Genomic DNA, 18,754 nt, shown 5'->3' on the forward strand with positions numbered 1-18,754 from the left:
CTCTCTCCTTCAGCGGTGGCATTGGTCATGTCAGATCTACTTTACTCGGTGAAGGGTTTAAGGAAGACTCGATATGTTGGAGGTTTTTATGGGTCGGCACACGTTGAGTTTGCGTTTGTGTCTACGTGAAGCTTCCGTTGTGACTTCCATCGCTTTTGACGACCGGTGCGGGACTCAGTGCCGCTTATATTTGGTTTTCGACCAATTTTCTCGGTCCACTCATTTCTTCCCCATCCAAATGCAAGATTGATAACAACGAAAGATTGTAAACGATTTACAGGGAAAATCTGTACCACTGGATCAAAAGCTGTAGTATCTCTCGGTTCTCACTTCTCCGTCTCAGCCCCCGGCCTTTCCCAGGCAGTCCCGTCCCCTTCCGCGTATAAAACAGAGCACACCGCCCGCCCCGCCAAACCCGAAAACGATCAGATCAGATCAAGCGCCCCAGGCAAAACCGGCGAGCGAGCAAAACCCGCCGAAAAAAGAGAAAGAAATCCCGGGGGAGATCTAACCACCAAATCCACGCGCCCCTGGGGCCCTCGCCGCGCGACACGACACCACCCTCCCTCTCCCCCTGCCCTGCCACGGCACTCGTCGTTTCGGCGGCAGCCCCATGTGCTCGCATCACATGCACGCTCCTCCTCGCCGGTCCTAGTCCCTGCTGCCACCACCTCCTCCTGGCCCTAGCCTCGCGCCTTCGCCGCATCCACCCGCATCCACAGGCGCACCATTAGTCTCTCTCGCTGCTGCTGCGGCTGCTTGGAGCGCGGGATCCTGTTCCTGCGTTGGAGGGGCTGCGAGTGAGGCCGGAGCACGGGGAGATGAAGGAGGCGGGCGGAGATGGTGGGGGTGAAGGGGCGGCGGCGGGGCCGGGGTTCGTGAGGGCGGACCAGATCGACCTCAAGAGCCTGGACGAGCAGCTGGAGCGACACCTCAGCCGCGCCTGGACCATGGAGAAGCGCAAGGAGGAGGGGGACAAGGACGCCAAGCAGCAGCAGCAGCAGCCGCGGCGGCGGGAGGGATGGGAGGCCGACCCCGCCAGGCTCGTCGTCAGGGGCGTCATCGCCCGCGGCACCTTCGGCACCGTCCACCGCGGCGTCTACGACGGCCACGACGTCGCAGGTTCGTGCCGTACCACTCCAGCACTACTGCTGCTGCTACTACCGTCGCCTTCTCCCGTTTGTTACTGCGCAAATCAGCCGCGCCCGCACGCTGTTCGGCGAAATGACCCGGCGCCGATTTGGGACGACATGCCGCCCAGCCCACCTGTCCGTCTTAAGCTGCCCCCTCCTTTGTTTACCCCTTCTAGTAAATCGCAGGAGATAATGGCACTGCCCTTTTTTTGTTTGTTTGTTTTTGGTGGCCTTTTCATTTGGTTCTCCGTGACATCAGTTGGATAGGCCAGCGGCTTCCACTGTGCTTCTTCCTTCACTCATGTGAGTCCGAACCACTCCGTCGTTGTCAGTTGTCACAGGCGTTACTCTCGTGACCCATGGGAGTTGGGCGGTAGTACTAGTAGTAGACAACATCGAGAGGCAGCGGGGCTTTGGGTACGTTTTAGTATGATGAAGTGATGCAATCTAAAAGATGTCTGTCCACGGATGCAGTTACATGACATGACATGGCACCAGCATAAAAAAGGAATCTCTCTGTCTGAATCATCTGTTTGACCTAATCATATCATACTCTCGATAAGCATTTTGTTAAGGAGTTGTTGGTCTTCCATGCACTGATTGCAGATACACGCACCCTGTTGCTGAGCGACATCTGCCCCCAGCCTGTCAGCAAGCATTCACCTATTACTCCTGTCTTGACATCATTTTGCAATCTGTATATATGCAGTGTTCGGCAAAAGAAATCAATCTGACGTCCCAGAAGAAAAAAAATCTGGGACTGTCGTAAGCTTGAAAATAATAATATATGCATGTCTTATGATCTTATCCTGCAAGCACTGAAATTGAAAGAATAAAAGGTTGATTCAGTAATAGATAAGTAGATAATGTTATCCCATTAGACTAGACAGGGCAATAGGAACTATGTGGTCATCGATCCATATCCTAGGATAGGGAATGCACGTTAGTTTTCTGTGCCGATCAGATTCTCTTCTTCTATGTCTCCTCCCTCAATCCTGGCATGTTCATTCATGTCAATTATTAATTCTTGTTTTAGGATCACGGTTTGCTATGGAAGTTCAAAGCTCTCATTAAAACTGTCATTTTTACACATGGATCATTAACTCCAGTTATGTTTCAGTGAAATTGCTTGATTGGGGGGAGGATGGTCATAGGTCAGAACAAGAAGTAACAGCAGTAAGAGCAGCTTTTTCACAAGAAGTAACTGTCTGGCATAAGCTTGATCATCCAAATGTAACTAAGGTAATATTTGGCCTGACAAGTTATTGTGTTTTGTCTAAATTTATTTTGTTAATCTGCTTTACTGTTTTTTATACATGTTCAACAATTCTTGAATTAATGACGATAAGATGGAATGAATCTCCGATGTTGAGACTCGTTACATTTTGATGATACCTATTTGTCCAAATGTCATACAGGCACATTCCAGTGATGAATTTGTTAACTAACTGTCGCTCTATTGTAGTAGTAGCTTCCTCAGTTGGATTTATAATTTAGAAGTTTTCAGTAAATCCAGTATAAGCAACTATAATATCCGCCTTATTATCAGATATACTGCATTACTTGCAATATATCATCGTCAAAGCAGACAAAGCATTAGTTTTCAGTAAATGTTCACACTTGTCATCTGCCAATGGCCCTACTTTTATGCACTATACTTTTTATATGATTGCTATATCAAAATCCAACTGACCGATCCAATTCTTGAACCGTATCTTAGGAAGCTTATCCGTATATTCCTTCACATGTCATTTTTACAGCTATCTTCCTTTCTGTACTGTTAAGATACTTTTTCTTGAGTGATGTTATTAAGATAGTTGAGAAAATATTACTTTCCCGATATTAAATGAAGCATTTACCTAAATAATTGCATCTATCTGTTGATCAGTTGGCCTAACAACAGCTTCAATTGTACAGTTTATTGGAGCTATCATGGGTGCTAGGGATCTGAATATTCAGACAGAAAATGGAAATATTGGCATGCCAACCAATGTCTGCTGTGTTGTTGTCGAGTATCTCCCTGGAGGAGCACTAAAAACATTTCTGATAAAGAACAGGAGAAGGAAGTTAGCTTTTAAAGTCGTGGTCCAAATAGCTCTCGATCTTGCCAGGGGGTAAGTAGTTAACTGCATTCTCGGCAGTATTGCTTCTGAATTTCTGTTTTTTTACTCCCAATAGATTTTCAAATGTTTATTGGTTTAATGGGCATTGATGTCCAAAATCTTCAATAGATTAAGTTATCTTCACTCGAAGAAGATTGTGCACCGTGACGTGAAGACTGAAAATATGCTTCTTGACAAAACAAGAACTGTGAAAATTGCTGATTTCGGTGTTGCTCGCCATGAGGCTGCAAACCCCAGTGATATGACAGGCGAGACAGGCACCCTTGGTTACATGGCACCTGAGGTATCTGTTCTTGGACGGGAACTACTCGTTCTGTCCCTCTTAGTTGCTCTTTCTGCTATATTTTGTTATTGCCTATCCAACTCCAGCACAAATTATGTCTTATATTGGCATCTGATGTGCAGGTTCTCAATGGCAATCCTTACAACAGGAAATGCGATGTGTATAGCTATGGGATCTGCTTGTGGGAGGTATACTGCTGCGATATGCCATACGCAGATTTGAGCTTCTCTGAGGTCACATCTGCTGTTGTTCGTCAGGTACAAAAATCTGCAAGTCCTACACTTCTGCCTTTGTTCATCTGCTGGTTTCTGAACTAGTGGATACTGGACAATACTTACGATCTCCCATTTACAGAATCTGAGGCCGGAGATACCACGCTGCTGCCCAAGCTCGTTCGCGAACGTGATGAAGCGCTGCTGGGACGCGAACCCTGACAAGCGGCCGGAGATGGCCGAGGTGGTGTCCATGTTAGAGGCGATCGACACTTCCAAGGGCGGGGGCATGATCCCTGTGGATCAGCCGACAGGGTGCTTCTCGTGCTTCCGGCAGCGCAGGGGCCCTTGATGGATGAATGGATGGATCTGCTGCGAGCTGGAGGACAGGAGTAGTAGTTCTCTGCTTGCAGAATTGACCGCTAGATTTCGCTTAGTTGATTCCATTTGCTTTGATTTTAAGGTAAGCAAACTCTGGTAAAAATGGAGCTAGCTAGTGTGCTTGTGATCTCTCGACAAGCCCGTCTCCTGTAAATTCGTTAGTCTCTTTTTTCATGAAAAAAGAACCGGCTCGTTCGTCTATGGTTAATTTCCGTGATGATATTTCACCAAGATTTTGATTGTTCTTTTTGGGCCTTCAGCGTTAACAAAATCGAGAAGGAAACTAACATGAAGACGACTAATTCAGTGTCACCCGATGTGTTCTCCATCATAGTTGCAGACATATAAATGTATAATTCTAAGGCTGAAAAACGAAGAGAGACCAAGAAACAGTCACGTATAGAGTACATGGAAACGTCTGGCCGTTGACAAATGCTCCACCCCACCCACTAAAATGTTGACCTGCTGGCATAATAATTAAAAAATAGGCAGAAATATCAAGCGATAATGATAGTGTCTAATGCCGGTGCTCACTGCCAATACCAGGACTTAATCATGTACCGTACTATTATTCGATGATTTTATCAAAAAGGTCAGTGTCACTGCACTGCATTCGCCTCCCTCGTATCCATGCGATCAACGGAGCATCCCAAACCAGGTGACCATGAAACATTTCAGCATTAACATTTTCAGATTAGTTTGCATAATCATACTATATATACATGACCAACCCAACCTGATGGGACTAAAGAAGACGTACAGAGGTAGCTGATGTATAGATTAGTTCGCATAATCATACTATATATTCATGAAAAAATTGTTTATGCTGCAGAGGTAGCTGTAAGATTCTTCTGCCGCTGATATTCCTGACCTTGTAATGACAACCATATCTCATGTGAGCACTGCACACACGCTTTGTTCTAGTTCTGGGTACAAATTCAGAAAAGCAGCTAGGAATGGAATGGATTGGGTAGATTCCGTGCATCTTCCTATCTCGTCAGCCAGCCCAGCTGGTGCAGAGCAGAGCAAGACTGTGTAACACGGCTTGTAGAAAAAAGAAATCCTCCGCCTTCCTGTGGCCGTGGGCTTGTGCATTGAGGCATGGACCATTGCACGTCCTGGAGGGAAGCGGAAAGATGAATCGCATTTTGGACTATGGACACTTCAAGCCTGCCAGCCAGTCAGTGCCACACACACCTACACGGTTATGTGCAAACAAATTAAAAACGAATAATTCTGCACCATGTTTGTCCTGTCACGCGGCATGTGGATCCGATTTTTGGACGCCACCGTTACACACGGTACTACCTCCGTTTCATAATTCTTATCAAAATATTACATGTATCTGAAATATTTTTTATGAATAGATACATTCTTATACAAATTTGAAACGAGAATTATGAAACCAAGAAAGTACCTGCATTGATTGCCACTCGGTACAACAGGAAGTGCAGCAGTTGTCCCGTTTTAGCTAAGCAAGGTAGGATTTTTTTTTCGAACAGCTAAGCAAGGTAGTTACCAGCTGCTCTAAAAGAAGAGGTTACCGAGTTGCAGCTTAGCTTATGCTAACCACAGACCAGCCCTTCTGTTTGTATTTTTACGCGTAGGCCGCTGCACCCACCGGCCGGCAGGCAGCCTCCTCTCCCCTCCTTCCAATTTTGTGCCATTGCCAATTTGCCATGCATGCACCCACCGACCCGGTCAGGCGGTCAGTCTCCGACGCGTCTTCCCGGTAATCCTTCCCCTGATTACCTCCCCCCGTTCCCCAATAAATACCCAAAGTCTCCTCTCCCCGCAAAGGCAAAGCCACCCACCCCGTCTTCTTCCTTCCTCCTCAGCCGATCCCACCTAACAAGTCGAACATGACGACGACGACGAAGACAACGCTAACCCCGGCGCCGGCGGCGAATAAGGGGAAAGGGGCACCGCTGCGGGGGAGCCAGCTGAAGCAACTCCGGGAGCTCTTCACCCGGTTCGACATGGACGGCGACGGCAGCCTGACCCAGCTCGAGCTGGCCGCGCTCCTCCGGTCCCTGGGCCTCCGCCCCACGGGGGACGACGCCCGCGCGCTGCTGGCGGGGATGGACGCCGACGGGAACGGCGCCGTGGAGTTCGAGGAGCTGGCGTCCGCCATCGCGCCGCTGCTGCTGTCGCCGTCGGCGGCGGGCCTAGTGGACCGGGACCAGCTCCTCGAGGTGTTCCGCGCCTTCGACCGCGACGGGAACGGCTACATCTCGGCGGCGGAGCTGGCGCGGTCCATGGCCAGGATCGGCCAGCCGCTCACGTTCCAGGAGCTCACGGCCACCATGCGGGAGGCCGATGCGGACGGGGATGGGGTCATTAGCTTCCAGGAGTTCGCCGCCGTCATGGCCAAGTCCGCCCTCGACTTCCTCGGCGTCCCCACATGACCGCCGGATCGACGACGACGACGACGACCCAGTCTCGACTAATTAATCTCCTATAGTTTCTAAGTAATTAGGATCGATCTACTTTGTTCTTGCTGTTGATTAATTAGCACAGGGAACAGATGGGAAATGTGTAGTATAAAATTTTGATTTGGTCAGTCGATGCGCTCACTGTTTTGGCTCGTTCTGTTCGTTTCTGCCGTCTGAATTCTGAAATCTGCGCTTCTGTACAATGCATGGCGTGGCAACGACCTTTCCACGGACTTGTCTTTTTATTTTGCGAGAAATTTCCACGGACTTGTCCATCGTATACGTTCTTGGTTTGCTAGTACTAGCATATCGCTTAGATTTGCTGCCACGCTATCGCCATCTCGCTTTTCTTTTTGCCACGCTGATGCAGTACGCACCCGATCCAGCCGTTTGCGAGGAATCGGCGCGGCGGTAGAAAACAAACCGAAGAAGCGGCCACGCGCAATGCCAGCTGGGTGGCCTCGGCTTCTCGGCCCAGCCCAACTGTCGCAATGCAGGCGGGCCGGCCTCGTGAGTCCCCTTCTCTAGTTTCGGGCTTCGTCCACGCGACCCAACGCAAAAGCACATACAGCCCAGCCCAGTGAACAGACCACAGGTCCCGCGCCGCGCTCGCTCCAACTGCCGCCGTCTCCGGTTCCCACGCCGGCACTCGCACTCGCCGCCGCGACGCGCGCTCGTCCACCACCTAATCTAGGCTCTTCTTCCCCCCACCCTCTCTCTCCCCATGCCTCCGTCTCCACCCGCCAATGCACGCGATCCCCACCACCACCACGGGAGCAGCCTCCTCCTCCTCCTGACCCGACCGGCGAACCGGATCGCGAAGCGATGCAGCCCACCACCCCGGTCTCCGCCGGCCGCGCGGGAAACTCCCCGAAGAACTTGCGCCGGCGGGGCCCGTCGGCGCCGTCCATCCCGAGCGCCCGCTGGACGCGCACAACCTTCCGGGAGGACGTCGGCCACGCCGCCGCCGAGACCTACCTCGTCTCGCGCCTCGCCTTCATCCTCCTCCGCTCCCTCGGGTAATGCAGCCAAATGCGAACCCCCATCTCGATCTCCCCCTCTTCATTTTAGTTCTCAGTTTCTCACCCGTTTCGACGATCGAGGCGCGCGGCAGCTTTGGAGGCTGCTGCTACTTTGGTGGTGGTTAATTAGCGACCGAATTGGATGGCACGGTGGCACTGCCTGCAATGATGGTTTTTGTAGGTTTATGATTGTTACCAGGCTTAAGTTTTGGATCACATTACAGTACCGCATTGATCGACCGTGTGGTGACTTCAAAAGTTTGGGGTGATATACATCTTACACATTGCCCGTGTTGTCTCGATTCAGAATAACTTACATGAACAAAGTGAACAAGCATACGGCACACCATTCTCCCAATTAATTATCAAGACAGTTTTATTTTTATTTTACAGCGGACGTGTTTTGATGTGCTCGCGCCGATCCTTGTAGGAGGTTTCATGTGAATTCGTTGCTGATTTCACCCTGTATATTCCCACTATCCTAGTACATTATGATATGCAATGCATTGCCTTTTTCCAAAACATCTGAATGCATGCATATGATATAGCTTGGCCTTCTCGTAGGGATCTTCTTGACACTTTCTGGTTTTTCAGGGTAGGTTATCGGTGGATATGTCAACTTGTTGCCCTCCTAATATATGCAGTTTTACTTATGCCTGGCTTCATAAAAGGTGGGTGATCAATTTAATTAGCTTTCCTCATCTCATTGTGTTTGTTGGTTATGCTCGACTTGTATATAAAAGTGTTCTTGACGTCAGTTTCTTGTTAAATTAAACTGCTCTTTACTTAATTGGTAGGTGCCTTTGAAACATGCTCATCATAACATTCTAACTAATATCTTCCATTCTTTTCCGGTGCCAGTTGGGTATTATTATTTCTTTACTAACAAATATCTTTCATTCTTTTTCCGGTTACCAGTTGGGCAATATTATTTCTTTTCAAGTCAGGTTCTTCGGAGTGTTGTCTATGGAAATCAACCAAGAAATAGGTAACTAGAGTTACATGCTACAGAAGCGGAAGACATGTGATTTCTAACTGTGTTAGCGTTGCTGAAGACCATAGTAATATACAGGTTGGATCTGTACATACCCAAAGATCACAGCAAACCCCATCCAGTTGTGGCATTTGTAACTGGTGGAGCATGGATCATTGGGTGAGTGAAGTTTTCCTCATGATGTATGACAAAAAGTCTTTTCCTATGTCTTCCCTTGTTCATGATCATTCTTCTGTTTAGTTACAAGGCATGGGGTGCTCTGCTTGGAAGGCGGTTAGCAGAGAGAGGAATTATGGTCGCTTGCATTGATTACAGGTGCTTAATTTTTATGTCAATTAATTTATGTTTCCCATGACTTCTTTATACTAGTAGTATTGATTTACCTTTTTTGTTTGATGAAATATGTAAATATGTCTTGCAGAAATTTCCCTCAAGGAACAATAGGTGACATGGTCACTGATGCTTCTGAGGGAATCGCGTTTATTTGTGAAAGTATTGCAAGCTTTGGAGGAGATCCTAATCAGTAAGTGATTCTTCATAATGTCACAGTACCCTACTACGGATGGACTTATTTAAGAAAAAGATAACACCCATAATCTACAACTTGTTGTCTGAAAAACTTGGATGTGTGAATGTATTCTGTTTATTAAATGAGGATGCACAAGGTAGATTATATTTGCAAGCAGATTAACCGCATTCGTTGGATTGTCTGATCTGAATGCTTTTAGGCTTTCGATAGCTTGGATTTCCAAACTTTTTGAGAAGTGGAAAATCATCAGTGTACTGCTTTAACCTAGAAAATTAATATGATTGATAGAAATGGTTCTATCAGACATTTCATCTGTCTGCGCGATATGTTATTATGTCTCTAAAATAACATGGGGCAGATCTAATTGTTAAAGAATTGATCTATGTTTAAAGTCTGTATTAGGTTGTGTATGATGCTTGATACATTTTACTGATGTAGCGGGCGACTGGGAGTGATACTCGTCTTTGTAGCGATTACTCATGTGTACTTGAGTGTGAGCACTTCTGTGTACTTTCGTAGGTTTCCTAGCTGTGCTTAGTTAACTGATGATAGTATACTAATTTAAGACTTAAAAATGTAGGGTAGACCCCGACAAAAGATTTTATTAAATGGGAACAACCATATTTACAAAGTATGCGTAAAGGGCCCGTGGGAAGAATATATGTAGGAAATAGCCCTAGACAAGCTGCATTTACTGCATGACTAAGCTACAGATACTATCCAAGCTTGGAGGGTAGCCTTACGCTTGTCCCTAAATCTATGAGACTGCAGACTAAAAATTTCTTAAAGCAGGTTTACCAAGGAGAAATGGTAGGGTTATTGTTTTTGAAAATTTTGCTGTTTTTATGCTTCCAAATGTGCATGATAGTATAGTTAACATGCATTCTAATAACAACATAACTGTATACCCTTCTTTCCTTTTACTTGTACTAATGATTTTTTGTCAAGACTTGCAATTCATCTCTTTGAGCTCTGCAACCGCTCTGTTTGGTTTGCTTTTACTAACTTATTTACAACCAATCTGCAGGATCTATTTGATGGGTCAATCAGCAGGAGCACATATTGCAGCATGCTCTCTCTTGGAGCAAGCAGTTAAAGAATCTAAAGGAGAAGAAATTTATTGGAGTGTTACTCAAATAAAAGGATATTTTGGTTTATCTGGAGGGTTAGCTCTTAAATGCATTTCCATCTATTTTTCAGTATATGTGTGTATGACTATCGTTCTTAATCAACTCTTGTATCCTTAACTGCCTCTTAAGATCGACTACTAGTACATGCATGCACCTATCTGACACAAAGTCACCTATGTGGCTGTGGTGAAGAGTCAGCTGTTGGTAATAGTTTAGCTTACATGATATTTGACTTACAAAACTGTTCCGTGGGAGAGAGAATGATGTAGTAACCACTCTGTTCCAACTGGTCTTAGATACACAGCTAGTGATGGCATTCATCCATGACATATAAAGTCATTTACTTTTTGCAGATACAACGTCCAAAATTTGGTCGATCATTTTCATGAACGTGGTCTTTACCGTTCAATTTTTCTGAGGTATTAATATGATTGAACTTCTGATCTAGAAGTGTTGTTTCTACTTCCCTTTAGTAACACTTACATACAAGTACTCAGGAAATTATGAACTGTTATTTCAGCATAATGGAGGGACGAAGATCATTGGCAGATTTCTCTCCTGAAATTGTCGCCAAGAAATTAAGTCCTGAGGCCATTGCTCTACTTCCTCAGGTTGTACTTTTTCATGGAACTGGAGATTACTCTATACCATCCTCTGCTAGGTCTGATTATTTAACTTTCCACAGAAGCTCATTTTGAATGCAACGTTTTATACCTTAAATGCCATTCTGGATACTACCAGTTTATTCTGGATTCAAATCTGCAAATATTACTGCTAAAATATTTTCATTTCTGACATGAAACTAAAAATACAATATGCAGGCATAGTCGAAGGTAATCCTTACCAGTTTATTCTGGATTCAAATCTTATATGCACATAGAATACTATTTGTAGAGTAGAATCAGTAGTATAATCCAGACTATGTAATGCCTATTTTAGCAGTATTTTTAATAATTTTATTTCTGTTCAACTTGATCCTTTCTTGTTTGATCTTCAAGCTGCCAATCACTCTATTTTTATGTGTAGTGAAACTTTTGCTGATGTGCTTAAACAAGCTGGTGCTAAAGCCAGGCTACAACTGTACAAAGGAAAAACACATACTGATGTATTTGTACAGGTCAGTTATCTGGAGAGAGGGATACAGTTAAGATGTTGTCATGTTCATGTATTTTTCGTTGGAATTCGATAGGATGCACAGAATTACCAAACTGGATTTTCTTTTCGTTCTCTGGAGTTGGAAACGAACGTTGCATAACTACCGCAGTTTTTGTTTGCTTTGCTTCTCTAAAAGCTGATCTGGAAGAAGAAAGTGAGATAAATTCGTTTGAAGTTCTGATTTTTTTTTTATCATTGTAGGACCCACTTAGGGGTGGCAAGGACCCACTGGTTGAAGATGTCGTTTCTATTATCCAAGCTGATGATCCAGCTGCACGCGAGAAGTATGATTCAGGACCTCTCCCTGAGCGCCTTGTTTCTGAGTGGCAGATAATGTTAGCCCGTCAAATTAGCCCATTTTGAACAGGTCTGTTTGTTCGGCACATATCAGTCTGCTGTGTTCGAATTAATCAATCTCGGTTAAGTTTTGGTACTAAATTGAATATTTTTTATTACCGATAAGATTTATGTTTATGTTTTTCATGCAGATAGATTATTTTCCAAGCCCATTTGCCTGGTATTATTTAACATGCATGCATGCACAAGAATATGGAAGATGTAAGCATTCGTGCGTGTATGTGTATTATAACTGCATGAGCTCCAGAAGACTTATAAGAGTTTGATTATACGAGAAAATGGAGCTCTCAAGCACACCTTATACCAAGCAAATGGAGCTTTAAGCACGCCCTTTTGCAGCATGTTAGCACTGAGAAAATTATAGTGTTGTGGTAGGCAAATAGCAAAGCAGATTTTTTGTGAACATACGTATATATAGATTTCATATATGCACCTCTCTGAGAGTTCGTGAACCCGAAACAATATTCAAAGAAATTAATGGTACTACAAAAATTGATAATCTAGGTATATACACACTGCTTTCGTACAGATGTTATTGTACTGTGATTCCCCTTGTTCCCAAGAGTTTGATTTATGCATGTTTACTGTGATGTTTCTCCTGTGTTCCAGTTTTCCCCGTGCTTGCATTTTTACAGTGCAGCAACTTCCATCTATCCCCTGGTTCTTTTGTATGGCAGAGAGCCACAGGAGGCAGAGGTGTAGCTGTATCTCTGTGGGCTATGGCTCTCCCCTACGTACCTCGCCGGCAACCGGCGGGCTTGCCGTAGCATAGCACCACTGCACTCACATAGGCACAGGCTGTGCTTCTGTGTACGGCGGTGTCGCGTCGTGACCTGGACGGCTGGACCCGATCGGCCTGCTGCCACCACGGCACGCCAAGGATCGCCATGCCGCACAGCGCCCAGGTCCGGTCGTCTCCGGCCGGCCCCTTCCCTGGTCAAAGCTGCCGCAGGAGCAGCTCTCTCTCGCTGGGGACCCGACCATAGCTGTTGTATGCGCACTGATCCCGAGGCGTAGGAAAGGAACAAGGCAACGACGGCGGCCCGGCCCATGGCTCCATCGATCGTCTCGTCCTCCTCCTTACTTTACCTTTGGAGTTTTGCCTGCCTGATTGCGCGCCCGTCGTCTTCCTGTTCTGCGATCTGCTCTCGCTAGCTGCCGGCCGTGTCAAAACGGCCCTGCCGCCTGATCAACCCTTCGGAATATAAGACGGTATAAATTCTGTTAACCGTCAAGCTTTTCAAACCTACCGTGCGGCTATCTATCTCCGCCTGACTTAACTGACGTATACAAATCTACGTCAGTTAATTAGTGCTAGCTAGTGAGACTAGCAGAGTTTTGTTGCTCGACTGACTGACTGACTCCCGTAGCAGTTGATCTGAAGATCCATCACCCATGATCGAGGCCGATCGATATACTGTTTGGGGTTGGGGGCAAAAGTAAAGCTGCATGACCGCCGGCCCCCATGTGTGTGTTTTTACGTATTTTAAGGAAGATATATGTTGCTTTGGTACGTGTTGGTTGCATCATTTCACTAGCACCGAGAGAATGGAAAGAGAGAGATCTCCCTAGGTCCCAACTCCCAAAGTAGTTTTCGGCCACATGTATGTCTACTATCAGTTCACAATGATGAGCACATATATAATCAGTAGTAGTCAGGAGTCAGCTACAACAACTTTAGTTGCAAACCCAATCAAATTTGCTTGCGCTGATCACAATTAAAGTCATCACGATAGCCCTCTGGCCCCAACAAGAAAAGATCATCATGGACAACTAGCGAGCTGCGAGCCCCAACATGCCATACAAAATTGTGCTCTTGTCTATGTTTGTTAGGAAAATGCCTATGCAAGTAGCCAAGTAGCACTAGCAAAGATTTACTTGTACAATTTTGGTAAGCTTATTACTGAAGCTACATATACAGGGAAAAAACAATCTTAACATGAGTAGAGCTTTTTCTCACCTAGCTTTTGTCCCTTTTCAAGAGATCAAGCAGCAGCTAAGAAACCTGAAAAACTAATAGTAATCCCTTGATCATTACACTTCAGTCTAGCCTCATCAGTGCATCATCAACCACTCACAAACACACTTTAAACAATCTCCCATAGTCCCTAATAAACTGAGCTAGCTACCCCCTGCCCCCCTCTCTCTTGTCACTGTCAACTTTTTTTATCCTCGAAATCCCTGTCATTCTCTTCTCAGCTGTCAATTATGTATCTTACCGGCCATGAGCCGATGATCAGTTTCTCCTGCCTGCCACTACCTGCATTTCCTGTCTACCAATTCCTCGCAAGAAAACAAGCTCAAGATCAGATCAGAACCCCAGCAACCACACTCCAGGCCAAAGCAGCTTAGCTCTCTCTTTTGCTTTTTTGTTTGCTCAGTTTTGGTGGGTTCTACTACTCACCACTCGGTACAAAACCAGCAGGCACCACTGGATACATACACACACTCGGACACCCTCTGGCTAGCAACTGAAGCAGAGCTCAGCTCAGCTCAGCTCAGCACCCACTCCACAGCTTAGCTCGAGGTGGAAGAAGAAGAAAGATAGCCATGAGAGACATCACGGCGAGGAGCCCGCAGGACACGCTGTCGTTCTCGAGGAGGCACTTCAAGTGGCCGGTGCTCGGCAAGAGCAGGAGCAGCAGCCATGGCGGCATGAGCGGGGACGAGTACTACATGAAGAGCTCGGAAGCCGAGGAGGAGGAGGAAGAAGAAGAGGAGGAGGGAGCCATGGCGTTCTCTTCCGCTTGCCCATCCTTCCACTCCGACGGCTTCCTCTCCCCTCCTCCTCTTCCTCAGAAGCCGCGGCCCAAAGCGGCCCAGGCTCAGGCGCCGCAGAAGGAGAAGCAGCAGAAGCAGAGGAAGGCGAAGGTGAAGACGGCGGTGGCGCGGATAAGGTCGGCGCTGTCGGCGGCGGTGTCGGGGCGGCGGCGGCAGGTGGGCATGGGCGCGCGGCTCGCCGGCACGCTCTACGGCCACCGGCGCGGCCACGTGCACCTGGCGTTCCAGGTGGACCCGCGCGCGTGCCCGGCGCTGCTGCTGGAGCTCGCGGCGCCCACGGCGGCCCTGGTGCGCGAGATGGCGTCGGGGCTCGTGCGCATCGCGCTCGAGTGCGAGCGGGGCAAGCCCAAGGGCGGCGCCGGAGCCGGAGACGAAGGCGGCGGCGGGGGGAGGAGGCTGGTGGAGGAGACGGTGTGGAGGGCGTACGTGAACGGGAGGAGCTGCGGGTTCGCGGCGAGGAGGGAGTGCGGCGCCGCTGACTGGCGCGTGCTGCGGGCGCTGGAGCCCGTGTCCATGGGCGCCGGGGTGATCCCGGCGGCGAGCGGCGGCGGGATCGAGGGGGACGTGATGTACATGCGGGCCCGGTTCGAGCGCGTGGTGGGGTCCCGCGACTCCGAGGCGTTCTACATGATGAACCCAGACAACAGCAGCGGCGGCGGCGGCAACAACGGCGGACCCGAGCTCAGCGTCTACCTCCTCAGAGTCTGACCGATGACGTCAAACACCAATGTCGGCCAAGCCCTGAATTTACGTGTGCGATGCAGTGAAAGCGGATTTTGCCGGTTGCGTGTAGACTCTGTGTGGGGAAGCGTAAATGGGTGTGGAAATACGCACTTTTGTTGCTCTAAAGTACGCCGTCTCTTCTTTTCCTTTTTACATCTAGGGAGACATTCCTATTGTCGGACTGTAATGGCTCGGCAGATGAATAGTAACTCCAGTAAATCAACTAGTAATGTGGTTCTAAGCATTTTGTAATCATATCAATAAAATTCTACTACGGAGTAGCATGCATTCGGTATCTCTGATTAATTCACTCATGTTATGTAGTTTTTCCAATACATTTTATACATGTAGGCTTCTTGCAAACGATCGTTCGGATGCGTAGAAGGCATCACGAAACAGGTCACTTTCTGCATTGCATCTTCTCAAAAGACTCGAATTTACTTTGCTGTGGGGGCCTGTAGTAGTAGTAACATGCATGGGCGTCGTAGCCCTTTTTCCTTTCGCAGCTCGTTTCATGCCGCCGATTATTAACTCACGCTATGTGCTCATTTTCTTTCTGTCTTGCCTTTTTATCCGTATATCTATACACTTTAATTAGTTCTGTTTAGTTCTTACAGACTGACAGCTTTGATGTGGCCATCATATTAGGTGAGACAAGGTGGAGATGAAAGAGAGAGATTAAAGAAATGAGAAAATATTAATTATTCAGTTTGAAAAAAAAAGAAAATGTGTACATATATATCTAGAAAGAGAAATGGGATATTTTGGTCTCTCAATTGGCAACAACGTCTAGAAATAGTCTCCGAACTCAAAATCGTACACATTCGGTCCCTCGGTTCGCAAAACCAGATAGTTTTAGTCTTTCTTTCGGTTTTCGGTTTTGGACAGTTTTGACTCCACGTGATCCGGTTTTATCCAGAATTTTCCACGTATCATGTCACGACGGCGTTTGTTTCCTCCCTAGATAGCCAATGAAACTCGAAATCACCTTTGATTCTTCAATTATGCATCGTGGCATCCGACGTGAAAAACTTTAAAAGAAAAAACCAAAACCATTGGAATCCAGGAAGGGACCAAAGGTATCTGGATTTATCAATCTATGAACAAAATATACACGACAGGTTGCGAGACCATAGACGACTTTGCTGTCGATTAAGAGAACAAAACTATACTTTCTTTTTTTTTAAACCATGAAAATGGCCAAAATAACATGATATGAAAACAACAAAATTAACCCGATCTAGCCCGGGTTCGAGCGATTAAAGTTGGTGACAGGAAGACGACACGAAACACCGTCCCGATCGGGACAGTGCATGCACAGGACAGCCCTACTCGATGTCTCGATCGTACTGCCTAGTCCCATTTTATTTGCCTTCCCGAGGCAAAGAAAGCAAGCATGGCACAAAATGCAGGGCCCTCCGTCATGCCGGTTCTCCACGTATATTCTCGTGTCCGCCTCTGGATCGTAGCGTCAGAATTCGGGGATCCCAAGGAGCTATCGACATCGGCAGTAGCACAAGCGTCAGATCAAGTGTCGCAGCAGAAACGATAGGACAGAAAGCAACATGTCGTCAGATCAGATCAACGCGTCACATGCATGGCTTGGATTGGAACATTTAATTTCTCTGCTAAAATAGTTTTTGCAAATAACAATACGGTGTTGTTAATTGGCGATAAGAATGAGTTAGAGCGAGGCTTCTCTTTTGTTCCCGTCCTCATAGCTGCGTGATCCGATCGAGCAATTTGTTATAAAAGTATTTTTTCCGTCCCATATTAAGTGACTTTCTATTACATGTATCTATCTTTTAGGCATAGAAACATTTATATTTGGACAAATTTGAATTACTTATTATGAAACGGAGGAAGCAAGTGGTTAGAGCTAGGCTAACAATCGAACACATTGCATTTTTCGGTTAATCCATGTGTTGGGGGTTAGTTGTTGACTCGAGGAACAAAGCTCTACTCGTGCATACTTGGTCTCTAGGAACACCATACTCCATTTGAGGCATTATCTTTGGAGTATAAACTTGCTCTAGGTACTCGATGCAGTGGTCATGCAACAAGTCGACGTCGAACTGTTTTCAGATCAGCAGTTTTTTTTTTGGGGAGATCAGCAGCTTTTTTTTTTTAGCCTAAGGGGAGATCAGCAGCTTGGCGGAGGAGGAGTGGAGGACGCCCATGAGTCCAATAAAACTAGCACTATGGACAACCCGTTCGGTCCCATAAAACTTTCGGCCCAAATAGGATGCGATCCAATTGGACCATTGGATCACCAGGTTTGCTGTCGGTACCACACCAGCGAGCTCTAGCCGCCGCCACCGCCACCGCCAAATTGCCCGTCTCCCTTCGCCGCCGACGAGACGCCTCCCTTCCCGTCCCTCTCCCTCTTCCTGCGAGCCCTCTCCCAGCCATTCCGCCTCCCGTCCGTCTCCCTCCGCCTACGAGCCGCCCGGCCAGGCATCCTGGTGCACAAGTGGTGGTCCGAGGCGCTGCACGGGGTGTCCTACGTCGGTCCCGGCATCCGGTTCTTGCCGCTCTTCCACGGCCTCACCAGCTTCCCACAGCCCATCCTCAAGGCCTCACTCTCCCGTGCCATCAGCGAGGTACCTATGCGTATGCGTATGCCCTCCTGCAAGGTACGCCACGTCCCCATCTGCCCCTCCTGGCTGATGGAGCTCGAGAAGGTTGCGCGCCACCTCCCGGCCCGCGTCATGGAGGTCCTAGATCTCGTGCAAGGCCGCGAGCACTGCGCCCTTGTCGTGCTGGCAGCCACGCCCATGACTCCTCGGCTTCCTCAGGGGCCGGCGAGGGACGACGTGGTGGGGAGCCTCGGGAGTGCCGGAGATCCGGGCGAGGAGGGCGTTCGATTCGCCGGGGTGATCCGGGCTGGACTGTGTTGGCGTCGGGTAGAGTGAGACACCGGAAGGGGTAGCGCGGCGGCGGGGCGAGGAGGCGCCGGAAGGGACAGCGTGACGACGGGCGGCACTCTCGCCGAACGTGAGGAAGACGACTCGCGGCCCAGTCCCCAGTCTGTCTCTCCAGCCTTCGTCACCACGTCCGGCGACTCGCCGCCAGCGGCCAGCGAATGAGCAGCGCGGTGGACAAGCACCTGGCTCATGGCCAACCTTGGTCACCATGTCGAGCGCATGGGTCGAAGGCGGAGGCTGGATTCGCGGTCACAGCTGTCGCCTTGGTCGAAGCAGACGACAATGGTGGGCTGGTGGAGCTCTATTGGGTGGTGGTTGTGGAAGCGCCGAAGCCGAGGTCGAAGTCGACGAGTTGGACGTGGACGACCATGAACATTGCTGGGTGTTTGGTGAGAAAAATAACGAAACTCTAAGGCATAGAGTGTATTTTCTCAACGCGCCAGCAGAAATAAAAGGTGTGGGTGTGCCAGTGTACTAATGTACACAAATAAAGAAAACAAAATAGGGAAACATGTATTCTATTAATCTCACTATGGAGAAATGAAATTACAAGTTCCCTATAAATAATG

General features: G+C 47.7%; 4 protein-coding genes across 5 annotated transcripts; all 4 read left to right on the plus strand.

Moving 5' to 3' along the window:
• The first annotated feature begins 407 nt into the window (after positions 1–407).
• Positions 408–4,373, plus strand: LOC100840300 (serine/threonine-protein kinase STY13). Its single transcript, XM_003565816.4, has 6 exons — positions 408–1,122; positions 2,254–2,375; positions 3,051–3,247; positions 3,365–3,539; positions 3,662–3,796; positions 3,894–4,373. The coding sequence occupies exons 1-6, from the start codon at positions 822–824 to the stop codon at positions 4,101–4,103; spliced, it is 1,140 nt and encodes a 379-aa protein (XP_003565864.1). The 5' UTR covers positions 408–821; the 3' UTR covers positions 4,104–4,373.
• Positions 4,374–5,910: 1,537 nt separating this feature from the next.
• On the plus strand, positions 5,911–6,770 carry LOC100840608 (probable calcium-binding protein CML14). Its single transcript, XM_003565817.3, has one exon. The coding sequence runs from the start codon at positions 5,995–5,997 to the stop codon at positions 6,538–6,540; it is 546 nt and encodes a 181-aa protein (XP_003565865.1). The 5' UTR covers positions 5,911–5,994; the 3' UTR covers positions 6,541–6,770.
• Positions 6,771–7,179: 409 nt separating this feature from the next.
• Positions 7,180–12,332, plus strand: LOC100840907 (probable isoprenylcysteine alpha-carbonyl methylesterase ICME). 2 transcript variants are annotated; one of them, XM_003565818.4, is made up of 12 exons: positions 7,180–7,586; positions 8,184–8,260; positions 8,508–8,577; positions 8,662–8,742; positions 8,824–8,898; positions 9,005–9,106; positions 10,140–10,277; positions 10,596–10,661; positions 10,763–10,903; positions 11,269–11,359; positions 11,599–11,764; positions 11,886–12,332. In XM_003565818.4, the coding sequence occupies exons 1-11, from the start codon at positions 7,393–7,395 to the stop codon at positions 11,758–11,760; spliced, it is 1,197 nt and encodes a 398-aa protein (XP_003565866.1). In that variant the 5' UTR covers positions 7,180–7,392; the 3' UTR covers positions 11,761–11,764; positions 11,886–12,332. The 2 variants fall into 2 exon arrangements, with proteins under 2 accessions (XP_003565866.1, XP_014754209.1); XM_014898723.2 differs by having other exon boundaries at positions 11,890–12,332.
• A 1,484-nt stretch (positions 12,333–13,816) lies between these two features.
• Positions 13,817–15,555, plus strand: LOC100830105 (protein MIZU-KUSSEI 1). Its single transcript, XM_003567790.4, has one exon. It carries the CDS (start codon positions 14,305–14,307, stop codon positions 15,241–15,243), a length of 939 nt encoding a protein of 312 aa, XP_003567838.1. The 5' UTR covers positions 13,817–14,304; the 3' UTR covers positions 15,244–15,555.
• The last annotated feature ends 3,199 nt before the right edge of the window (positions 15,556–18,754 follow it).

This window comes from Brachypodium distachyon, chromosome 2 (genome assembly GCF_000005505.3).
Source record: "Brachypodium distachyon strain Bd21 chromosome 2, Brachypodium_distachyon_v3.0, whole genome shotgun sequence".
NCBI classification, from domain to species: domain Eukaryota; kingdom Viridiplantae; phylum Streptophyta; class Magnoliopsida; order Poales; family Poaceae; genus Brachypodium; species Brachypodium distachyon.